The sequence below is a fragment of the Salmo trutta genome, chromosome 33 (genome assembly GCF_901001165.1).
Source record: "Salmo trutta chromosome 33, fSalTru1.1, whole genome shotgun sequence".
NCBI classification, from domain to species: domain Eukaryota; kingdom Metazoa; phylum Chordata; class Actinopteri; order Salmoniformes; family Salmonidae; genus Salmo; species Salmo trutta.
In genome coordinates, this window is record NC_042989.1 from 39,442,644 (window position 1) to 39,454,812 (window position 12,169).

A 12,169-nucleotide genomic window follows, 5' to 3' on the forward strand; every position below is an offset into this window, starting at 1 on the left:
AGATAGGGAGGTAGAGAGAGGGAGGGAGAGAGGGAGGGAAGTAGAGAGAGGGAGGGAGGTAGAGAGAGGGAGGGAGGTACAGAGGTAGGTAGAGAGAGAGGGAGGGAGGTAGAGAGAGAGGTAGAGAGAGAGGGAAGTGGAGGGAGGTAGATAGGGAGGTAGAGAGAGAGAGAGAGGGAGGTAGAGAGGGAGAAGGAGAGGTAGGTAGGTATGTAGAGAGGTAGGTAGAGAGAGGGAGGGAGGTAGAGAGGCAGGGAGGTAGAGAATAGAGGTAGGAGTACGGGAAAAACGCTGGTTGACTTGAAAAACATACAAGATGAAGGTAGAGAGGGAGGGAGGGAGGTAGGGAGGGAGGTAGAGAGGGAGGGAGGGAGGTAGAGAGAGAGAGGTAGAGAGAGAGGGAGGGAGGTAGAGAGGGAGGTAGAGAGAGAGGGTGGGAGGTAGAGAGAGAGGGTGGGAGGTTGAGAGGGAGGTAGAGAGAGAGTGAGGGAGGTAGAGAGGGAGGTAGAGAGGGAGGTAGAGAGGGAGGGAGAGAGGGAGGGAAGTAGAGAGAGGGAGGGAGGTAGAGAGAGGGAGGGAGGTACAGAGGTAGGTAGAGAGAGAGGGAGGGAGGTAGAGAGGGAGGTAGAGAGAGGGAGGGAGGTAGAGAGGTAGAGAGAGAGGGAGGTAGAGAGAGAGGTAGAGAGGGAGGTAGAGAGAGAGGGAGGGAGGTAGAGAGAGAGGGAGAGAGGTAGAGAGAGAGGGAAGTGGAGGGAGGTAGATAGGGAGGTAGAGAGAGGGAGGGAGAGAGGGAGGGAAGTAGAGAGAGGGAGGGAGGTAGAGAGAGGGAGGGAGGTACAGAGGTAGGTAGAGAGAGAGGGAGGGAGGTAGAGAGAGAGGTAGAGAGAGAGGGAAGTGGAGGGAGGTAGATAGGGAGGTAGAGAGAGAGAGGGAGGTAGAGAGGGAGAAGGAGAGGTAGGTAGGTATGTAGAGAGGTAGGTAGAGAGAGGGAGGGAGGTAGAGAGGCAGGGAGGTAGAGAGGCAGAGAGGTAGAGAGGCAGGGAGGTAGAGAGAGAGGGAGGGAGGGAGGGAGGGAGGTACAGAGGCAGGGAGGGAGGGAGGCAGGGAGGTAGCGAGGGAGGGAGGGAGGGAAGTAGAGAGGCAGGGAGGTAGGGAGGGAGGGAGGGAGATAGAGAGGCAGGGAGGTAGAGAGGGAGGGAGGTAGCGAGGGAGGGAGGGTGATAGAGAGGCAGGGAGGTAGCGTGGGAGGCAGGCTTGAGATGTTGACACTGTGTATGTCTCTTTCTATGTTTGTGTTGTAGGCCTTGGATTTTAACCTGGAGGGCAAAGTGAACCTCAGTGAGCTGACTGTGGCTCTGGAGAACGAGCTCCTCATGACGAAGAATGGCATCCACCAGGCTGCACTGGCCAGCTTTAAGGCTGAGATCAGATATCTACTGTGAGTATGAGGAGAAACCTACTGGCCAGCTTTAAGGCTGAGATCAGAAACCTACTGGCCAGCTTTAAGGCTGAGATCAGATACCTACTGGCCAGCTTTAAGGCTGAGATCAGATATCTACTGGCCAGCTTTAAGGCTGAGATCAGAAACCTACTGGCCAGCTTTACGGCTGAGATCAGATACCTACTGGCCAGCTTTAAGGCTGAGATCAGATAACTACTGTGAGTATGAGGAGAAACCTACTGGCCAGCTTTAAGACAGAGATCAGATACCTACTGGCCAGCTTTAAGGCTGAGATCAGATACCTACTGGCCAGCTTTAAGGCTGAGATCAGATACCTACTGGCCAGCTTTAAGGCTGAGATCAGATATCTACTGGTCAGCTTTAAGGCTGAGATCAGATACCTACTGTGAGTATGAGGAGAAACCTACTGGCCAGCTTTAAGGCTGAGATCAGATACCTACTGTGAGTATGAGGAGAAACCTACTGGCCAGCTTTAAGGCTGAGATCAGATATCTACTGGCCAGCTTTAAGGCTGAGATCAGATACCTACTGGCCATTTTTAAGGCTGAGATCAGAAACCTACTGGCCAGCTTTAAGGCTGAGATCAGAAACCTACTGGCCAGCTTTAAGGCTGAGATCAGATACCTACTGGCCAGCTTTAAGGCTGAGATCAGAAACCTACTGGCCAGCTTTTAGGCTGAGATCAGATACCTACTGTGAGTATGAGGAGAAACCTACTGGCCAGCTTTAAGGCTGAGATCAGATACCTACTGGCCAGCTTTAAGGCTGAGATCAGATACCTACTGGCCAGCTTTAAGACTGAGATCAGATACCTACTGGCCAGCTTTAAGGCTGAGATCAGATACCTACTGGCCAGCTTTAAGGCTGAGATCAGATATCTACTGGCCAGCTTTAAGGCTGAGATCAGATACCTACTGGCCAGCTTTAAGGCTGAGATCAGAAACCTACTGGCCAGCTTTAAGGTTGAGATCAGAAACCTACTGGCCAGCTTTAAGGTTGAGATCAGATACCTACTGTGAGTATGAGGAGAAACCTACTGGCCAGCTTTAAGGCTGAGATCAGATACCTACTGGCCAGCTTTAAGGCTGAGATCAGATAGCTACTGGCCAGCTTTAAGGCTGAGATCAGAAACCTACTGGCCAGCTTTACGGCTGAGATCAGATACCTACTGGCCAGCTTTAAGGCTGAGATCAGATAACTACTGTGAGTATGAGGAGAAACCTACTGGCCAGCTTTAAGACTGAGATCAGATATCTACTGGCCAGCTTTAAGGCTGAGATCAGATACCTACTGGCCAGCTTTAAGGCTGAGATCAGATACCTACTGGCCAGCTTTAAGGCTGAGATCAGATACCTACTGGCCAGCTTTAAGGCTGAGATCAGAAACCTACTGGCCAGCTTTAAGGCTGAGATCAGATACCTACTGGCCAGCTTTAAGGCTGAGATTAGATACCTACTGTGAGATCAGATACCTACTGGCCAGCTTTAAGGCTGAGATCAGAAACCTACTGGCCAGCTTTAAGGCTGAGATCAGATACCTACTGTGAGATCAGATACCTACTGGCCAGCTTTAAGGCTGAGATCAGAAACCTACTGGCCAGCTTTAAGGCTGAGATCAGATATCTACTGTGAGTATGAGGAGAAACCTACTGGCCAGCTTTAGGGCTGAGATTAGATACCTACTGTGAGATCAGATACCTACTGGCCAGCTTTAAGGCTGAGATCAGAAACCTACTGGCCAGCTTTAAGGCTGAGATCAGATTCCTACTGTAAGTATGAGGAGAAACCTACTGGCCAGCTTTAAGGCTGAGATCAGATACCTACTGGCCAGCTTTAAGACTGAGATCAGATACCTACTGGCCAGCTTTAAGGCTAAGATCAGATACCTACTGGCCAGCTTTAAGGCTGAGATCAGATACCTACTGGCCAGCTTTAAGGCTGAGATCAGATATCTACTGTGAGTATGAGGAGAAATCTACTGGCCAGCTTTAAGGCTGAGATCAGATACCTACTGGCCAGCTTTAAGGCTGAGATCAGATACCTACTGGCCAGCTTTAAGGCTAAGATCAGATACCTACTGGCCAGCTTTAAGGCTGAGATCAGATACCTACTGTGAGTATGAGGAGAAACCTACTGGCCAGCTTTAAGGCTGAGATCAGATACCTACTGGCCAGCTTTAAGGCTGAGATCAGATACCTACTGGCCAGCTTTAAGACTGAGATCAGAAACCTACTGGCCAGCTTTAAGGCTGAGATCAGATATCTACTGTGAGTATGAGGAGAAACCTACTGGCCAGCTTTAAGGCTGAGATCAGATACCTACTGGCCAGCTTTAAGGCTGAGATCAGATACCTACTGGTCAGCTTTAAGACTGAGATCAGATACCTACTGGCCAGCTTTAAGGCTGAGATCAGAAACCTACTGGCCAGCTTTAAGGTTGAGATCAGATACCTACTGGCCAGCTTTAAGACTGAGATCAGATACCTACTGTGAGTATGAGGAGAAACCTACTGGCCAGCTTTAAGGCTGAGATCAGATACCTACTGGCCAGCTTTAAGGCTGAGATCAGATAGCTACTGGCCAGCTTTAAGGCTGAGATCAGAAACCTACTGGCCAGCTTTAAGGCTGAGATCAGATACCTACTGTGAGTATGAGGAGAAACCTACTGGCCAGCTTTAAGGCTGAGATCAGATACCTACTGTGAGTATGAGGAGAAACCTACTGGCCAGCTTTAAGGCTGAGATCAGATACCTACTGGCCAGCTTTAAGGCTGAGATCAGATACCTACTGGCCAGCTTTAAGGCTGAGATCAGATATCTACTGGCCAGCTTTAAGGCTGAGATCAGATATCTACTGGCCAGCTTTAAGGCTGAGATCAGAAACTTACTGGCCAGCTTTAAGGCTGAGATCAGATGCCTACTGGCCAGCTTTAAGGCTGAGATCAGATACCTACTGTGAGTATGAGGAGAAAACTACTGGCCAGCTTTAAGGCTGAGATCAGATACCTACTGGCCAGCTTTAAGGCTGAGATCAGATACCTACTGTGAGTATGAGGAGAAACCTACTGGCCAGCTTTAAGACTGAGATCAGATATCTACTGGCCAGCTTTAAGGCTGAGATCAGATACCTACTGGCCAGCTTTAAGGCTGAGATCAGAAACTTACTGGCCAGCTTTAAGGCTGAGATCAGATGCCTACTGTGAGTATGAGGAGAAACCTACTGGCCAGCTTTAAGGCTGAGATCAGATATCTACTGGCCAGCTTTAAGGCTGAGATCAGAAACCTACTGGCCAGCTTTAAGGCTGAGATCAGATACCTACTGGCCAGCTTTAAGGCTGAGATCAGATACCTACTGGCCAGCTTTAAGGCTGAGATCAGAAACCTACTGGCCAGCTTTATGGCTGAGATCAGATATCTACTGTGCGTATGAGGAGAAACCTACTGGCCAGCTTTAAGGCTGAGATCAGATACCTACTGGCCAGCTTTAAGGCTGAGATCAGATACCTACTGTGAGTATGAGGAGAAACCTACTGGCCAGCTTTAAGGCTGAGATCAGAAACCTACTGGCCAGCTTTAAGGCTGAGATCAGATACCTACTGGCCAGCTTTAAGGCTGAGATCAGATATCTACTGGCCAGCTTTAAGGCTGAGATCAGATACCTACTGGTCAGCTTTAAGGCTGAGATCAGATACCTACTGGTCAGCTTTAAGGCTGAGATCAGATACCTACTGGCCAGCTTTAAGGCTGAGATCAGATACCTACTGTGAGTATGAGGAGAAACCTACTGGCCAGCTTTAAGGCTGAGATCAGAAACCTACTGGCCAGCTTTAAGGCTGAGATCAGATACCTACTGGCCAGCTTTAAGGCTGAGATCAGAAACCTACTGGCCAGCTTTAAGGCTGAGATCAGATACCTACTGGTCAGCTTTAAGGCTGAGATCAGATACCTACTGTGAGTATGAGGAGAAACCTACTGGGCAGATTTAAGGCTGAGATCAGATATCGGCCAGCATTAAGGCTGAGATCAGAAACCTACTGGACAGCATTAAGGCTGAGATCAGAAACCTACTGGACAGCATTAAGGCTGAGATCAGATACCTACTGGCCAGCTTTAAAGCTGAAATCAGTACCTAATTGGCCAGCTTTAAAGCTGAGATCAGTACCTAATTGGCCAGCTTTAAAGCTGAGATCAGTACCTAATTGGCCAGCTTTAAAGCTGAGATCAGTACCTAATTGGCCAGCTTTAATGCTGAGATCAGTACCTAATTGGCCAGCTTTAAAGCTGAGATCAGATACCTACTGGCCAGCTTTAAAGCTGAAATCAGTACCTAATTGGCCAGCTTTAAAGCTGAGATCAGTACCTAATTGGCCAGCTTTAAAGCTGAGATCAGTACCTAATTGGCCAGCTTTAAAGCTGAGATCAGTACCTAATTGGCCAGCTTTAAAGCTGAGATCAGATACCTACTGGCCAGCTTTAAAGCTGAAATCAGTACCTAATTGGCCAGCTTTAAAGCTGAGATCAGTACCTAATTGGCCAGCTTTAAAGCTGAGATCAGATACCTACTGGCCAGCTTTAAAGCTGAAATCAGTACCTAATTGGCCAGCTTTAAAGCTGAGATCAGTACCTAATTGGCCAGCTTTAATGCTGAGATCAGTACCTAATTGGCCAGCTTTAAAGCTGAGATCAGTACCTAATTGACCAGCTTTAAAGCTGAGATCAGTACCTAATTGACCAGCTTTAAAGCTGAGATCAGTACCTAATTGGCCAGCTTTAAAGCTGAGATCAGTACCTAATTGGGCAGCTTTAATGCTGAGATCAGTACCTAATTGACCAGCTTTAAAGCTGAGATCAGATACCTACTGGCCAGCTTTAAAGCTGAAATCAGTACCTAATTGGCCAGCTTTAAAGCTGAGATCAGTACCTAATTGGCCAGCTTTAAAGCTGAGATCAGTACCTAATTGGCCAGCTTTAAAGCTGAGATCAGTACCTAATTGGCCAGCTTTAAAGCTGAGATCAGATACCTACTGGCCAGCTTTAAAGCTGAAATCAGTACCTAATTGGCCAGCTTTAAAGCTGAGATCAGTACCTAATTGGCCAGCTTTAAAGCTGAGATCAGATACCTACTGGCCAGCTTTAAAGCTGAAATCAGTACCTAATTGGCCAGCTTTAAAGCTGAGATCAGTACCTAATTGGCCAGCTTTAAAGCTGAGATCAGTACCTAATTGGCCAGCTTTAAAGCTGAGATCAGTACCTAATTGACCAGCTTTAAAGCTGAGATCAGTACCTAATTGGCCAGCTTTAAAGCTGAGATCAGTACCTAATTGGCCAGCTTTAAAGCTGAGATCAGTACCTAATTGGCCAGCTTTAAAGCTGAGATCAGTACCTAATTGGCCAGCTTTAAAGCTGAGATCAGTACCTAATTGGCCAGCTTTAAAGCTGAGATCAGTACCTAATTGGCCAGCTTTAAAGCTGAGATCAGTACCTAATTGGCCAGCTTTAAAGCTGAGATCAGTACCTAATTGGCCAGCTTTAAAGCTGAGATCAGTACCTACTGGAAGTATGAGTAAAAACCTACACTGGTGCTGACAGTCTGAGTGAAATGCATTTACACACTCACACATTTACAGCATTTTAGTAATTTAGCAGACGCTCTTATCCAGAGCAACTTACAGTTAGCTAGGTGGGATAACCACATATCTCAGGCATAGTTAGTACACTTTCCCCTCAAAGTCACTATCAACAGTCAGAACTAGTAGGACAAGTGTTACTTCAAGAAAGGCCAGGGTGTTAGTGGTTTTTCTGTAGCTTAACGTATACGCTGGGAGTCGGAAAGCAAGTGGCGAGTTTAATAATAAACGGAAACATCGAGCAATATAACAAACACGAGTGGCGTATAGACATGAAACACATAAACAATACTGACTGGGGAAAGAGGGGAGGTAATAAGGGAGGTAATGAAGTCCAGGTGTGCGCGTAATGATTGATGCCAGGTGTGCGTAATGATGCGCGTAATGATGGATCCCAGGACCGGTGGTTGGTAAACCGGCAACGCCGAACGCCGGAGGGGAAGAGCGTTAGTAGAGTGACCGTAACACATGCTTTCTCTTTTCGTAGTGTTGCTACAGTCTGTCTCGTCAGTGCGTATCATTCATAATAGTATTTCAGTTCTGTAAATATTTGATTAAGTGGCTGATTGTTCTTCAGTGAACGTGTAGATCGGGAGCTCCGAGAGAAGGAGAAGACTCGTTCTGACCTGGACAAAGCAGAGAAGTTAAAAACCCAGCTGGCTACTGAGGTGGACGAGCATCACTCTGCCATCGAACGCATGAATGACCTTAACCTGAGGTAACACACACACACAGCATCACTCTGCCATCGAACACATGAATGACCTCATCACTTCATCTTTCCCTCCTTTTATCCCTTCTATTCCCTCACTTTTCTGCCTGTGACCTTCCCCTTCTATGGGCCTGTGACCTTCCCCTTCTATGGGCCTGTGACCTTCCCCTTCTATGGGCCTGTGACCTTCCCCTTCTATGGGGCTGTGACCTTCCCCTTCTATGGGCCTGTGACCTGTGACCTTCCCCTTCTATGGGGCTGTGACCTTCCCCTTCTATGGGCCTGTGACCTTCCCCTTCTATGGGCATGTGACCTGTGACCTTCCCCTTCTATGGGGCTGTGACCTTCCCCTTCTATGGGCCTGTGACCTTCCCCTTCTATGGGCCTGTGACCTTCCCCTTCTATGGGCCTGTGGCCTGTGATCTTCCCCTTCTATGGGCCTGTGACCTTCCCCTTCTATGGGCCTGTGACCTTCCCCTTCTATGGGCCTGTGACCTTCCCCTTCTATTGACCTGTGACCGTCCTCTGTTCTATGGGCCTGTGACCTTGTCTCTCCAGTCATTGATGTCTGTAGGATGTTACTTGTAAACTAACAATTGCCTCTGGGGAAAAATAGAGGGGATAAATTGCATTGAATCGAATTGAATTGACTCTGTGTGTGTGTGTGTGTGTGTGTGTGTGTGTGTGTGTGTGTGTGTGTGTGTGTGTGTGTGTGTGTGTGTGTGTGTGTGTGTGTGTGTGTGTGTGTGTGTGTGTGTTGTAGGAAGCTGGAGCAGGAACACAGGGAGAAGCTGGTGTCTGTCCGGTCAGAGCTCATTAAAGAGATGGACCAGATACAGCAACAGACTGGTCTGCAGAGAGAGAAACTAGAGACAGAGATGGAGAAGCTCAGAGACGACGAGACCTTCCTCAGAGACCACCTCTCACTCACTGTCAAGGTAACTAACACAGACCACCTCTCACTCACTGTCAAGGTAACTAACACAGACCACCTCTCCCTCACTGTCAAGGTAACTAACACAGACCACCTCTCACTCACTGTCAAGGTAACTAACACAGACCACCTCTCTCTCACTGTCAAGGTAACTAACACAGACCACCTCTCACTCACTGTCAAGGTAACTAACACAGACCACCTCTCCCTCACTGTCAAGGTAACTAACACAGACCACCTCTCTCTCACTGTCAAGGTAACTAACACAGACCACCTCTCTCTCACTGTCAAGGTAACTAACACAGACCACCTCTCTCTCACTGTCAAGGTAACTAACACAGACCACCTCTCTCTCACTGTCAAGGTAACTAACACAGACCACCCCTGTGGTCTGTGTTAGTAGCCTAGTGGTTAGAGTGTTGGGCCAGTAACCGAAAGGTTGCTAAATCGAATCCCCGAGCTGACAAGGTACAAATCTGTCGTTCTTCTCCTGAACAAGGCAGTTAACCCACTGTTCCTAGGCCGTTATTGTAAATAAGAATTTGTTCTTAACTGACTTGCCTAGTTAAATAAAGGTTAAAAATGGTAATTGTTGCGAATGTCGTTATACCATAGAAGAAGACATGGATTGTGTATGTGTGACATTCACATGATGAATGAAAAAAACGAAAGATTTAAGTGCCTTTGAACGGGGTATGGTAGTAAGTGCCAGGCGCACTGTTTTTTGTCAAGAACTGCAACACTGCTGGGGTTTTCACGTTCAACAGTTTCCTAGTATATCAAGAATAGTCCATCACCCAAAGGACATCCAGCCATCTTGACACACCTGTGGGAAGCATTGGAGTCAACGTGGGCCAGCATCCCTGTGGAACGCTTTCGACACCTTGTAGAGTCCATGACCTGACGAATTGAGGTTGTTCTGAGTTCAAAAGGGGGCATCTCAATATTAGGAAGATGTTCCTGTTTGGTATACTCAGTGTAGAGCTGCTGAACAACACTGAGAAACTGGTGATCTATCTCCTTAACCCCAACTTTAACCTCTAACCCCAACTTTAACCTCTAACCCCAACTTTAACCTCTTATCCTAACCCTAACCCCAACTTTAACCTCTTATCCTAACCCCAACTTTAACCTCTTATCCCAACTTTAACCTCTAACCCTAACTTTAACCTCTAACCCCAACTTTAACCTCTAACCCCAACTTTAACCTCTAACCCCAACTCTAACCTCTAACCCCAACTTTAACCTCTAACCCCAACTTTAACATCTAACCCCAACTTTACCCTCTAACCCCAACTTTAACCTCTAACCCCAACTTTACCTCTAACCCCAACTTTAACCTCTAACCCCAACTTTAACCTCTAACCCCAACTCTAACTTTAACCCCCAACCCTAACTTTAACCTCCAACCCAAACTAACCCTAACCCTTAACCCTAACCGTAACTCTAAACCCCCAACTCTAACTTTAACCCTCAGGAGAGTAGGCGTCTGGAGATGGAGCTGCTGGACAGCACTGAGAAACTGGTAGAGGCAGAAAACCAGGTCAGCAAACTGCAGAGGAACCTGGATAACATCCTGAAGGAAAAGGTGAAAAACCATTCTCTTCCACAGTATCAATATATTCACTTTCGAGACAAAACAAAAGTCTAAAAGAACACGTTTTCAGGCTAGCGTTTTCTGACCAGTAATACATAGTAATCCACATTAATCTCATTTCATGTTTAAGTGCTATACACTGTAATCTGGAGAGATTCAGTACTGGCTAATGGCTATACAGGTGCTTCTACACCTGCATTACTTCCTGTTTGGGGGGTTTTTAGGCTGGGTTTCTGTACAGCACTTTGAGATATCAGCTGATGTAAGAAGGGCTTTATAAATAAATGTGATTTTATATATGAGAATCTATCTAAAGTATAAGTATCTGTCCCTAAGAAACCTCCTTTGGTGTTGGGTTCTGTTTGTTCAGTTTGGGGATCTGGACCTAGGCAGTGCAGAGTTCTTCCTACAGGAGGAGAGTCTCAGACGGCTACGCAGTAACTATGAGGAGCAGTGTCGGGTGAGAACGCTTACCGGAAACACACACATCAAATCGAATCTGTCACATGCTTGGTAAACAACAGGTGTAGACTTAACAGTGAAATGCTGACTTACGGGTCCTTTTCCAACAATGCAGGTAAAGATTAAAAAAAATGAAATGGGAAATAGTGACGAGGAATAAATACAATGTGAATAATGAGGAAAAATAACATGTCTATCAGGGAGTACCTGTACATGGCTATATACACCAGGTACCTGTACATGGCTATATACACCAGGTACCTGTACATGGCTATATACACCAGGTACCTGTACATGGCTATATACACCAGGTACCTGTACATGGCTATATACACCAGGTACCTGTACATGGCTATATACACCAGGTACCTGTACATGGCTATATACACCAGGTACCTGTACATGGCTATATACACCAGGTACCTGTACATGGCTATATACACCAGGTACCTGTACATGGCTATATACACCAGGTACCTGTACATGGCTATATACACCAGGTACCTGTACATGGCTATATACACCAGGTACCTGTACATGGCTATATACACCAGGTACCTGTACATGGCTATATACACCAGGTACCAGTACCGAGTCAATTTGCAGGGGTACGAGGTAATAACATGGCTATATACACCAGGTACCAGTACCGAGTCAATGTGCAGGACAGGGGTACGAGGTAATAACATGGCTATATACATGGAATACCTGTACCGAGTCCATGTGCAGGACAGGGGTACGAGGTAATAACATGGCTATATACATGGAATACCTGTACCGAGTCCATGTGCAGGACGTGCGAAAACAACACACACACACGGTGCAGTGCCAGGTAATAGCTCTCACTGGAACAAATCAATCCATCAACTAACTGTAGACACATGTTAGCTGTTTCAGACAGAGTGCACTTCCAAAGATAAATTGCCTGTTTTAGATACTAATCTTTCTGTTTTGATTTGTGGTGAATGTGACAGGAGCTGCAGGATCGCATCGATGAGCTTCAAGCAGAGCTGCAGGAGTACCACAACCTGGGCCGTACCTCTCAGCTCTGTCTCAAACCCTCGCTCTCTGAAGACCTGGAGAGTAAGAGTCCTGGCATGGAGTCAGACCCAGGTACATACAAATAATTTCATCAAATGTATTTTATAAAGCCCTTTTCGTATCATCAGTTTTCACAAAGGGCTTTACAGATACCCCGCCTAAAACTCCAACGAGCTTTACAGATACCCCGCCTAAAACTCCAACGAGCTTTACAGATACCCCGCCTAAAACTCCAACGAGCTTTACAGATACCCCACCTAAAACTCCAACAAGCTTTACAGATACCCCCGCCTAAAACTCCGAGCTTTACAGATACCCCCACCTAAAACTCCAACGA

General features: G+C 46.8%; 1 protein-coding gene across 3 annotated transcripts in view; it reads left to right on the forward strand.

Moving 5' to 3' along the window:
• nin (ninein (GSK3B interacting protein)) overlaps positions 1-12,169 on the forward strand; it is a 99,865-nt gene that overhangs the window by 64,119 nt on the left and 23,577 nt on the right. For all 3 annotated transcript variants that reach the window (XM_029730903.1, XM_029730904.1, XM_029730905.1), the window contains 6 exons: positions 1,302-1,438; positions 7,664-7,804; positions 8,562-8,736; positions 10,210-10,320; positions 10,700-10,789; positions 11,766-11,904. In XM_029730903.1, coding sequence (XP_029586763.1) covers positions 1,302-1,438; positions 7,664-7,804; positions 8,562-8,736; positions 10,210-10,320; positions 10,700-10,789; positions 11,766-11,904 — 793 coding nt within the window. The remainder of the gene's footprint in view (positions 1-1,301; positions 1,439-7,663; positions 7,805-8,561; positions 8,737-10,209; positions 10,321-10,699; positions 10,790-11,765; positions 11,905-12,169) is intronic.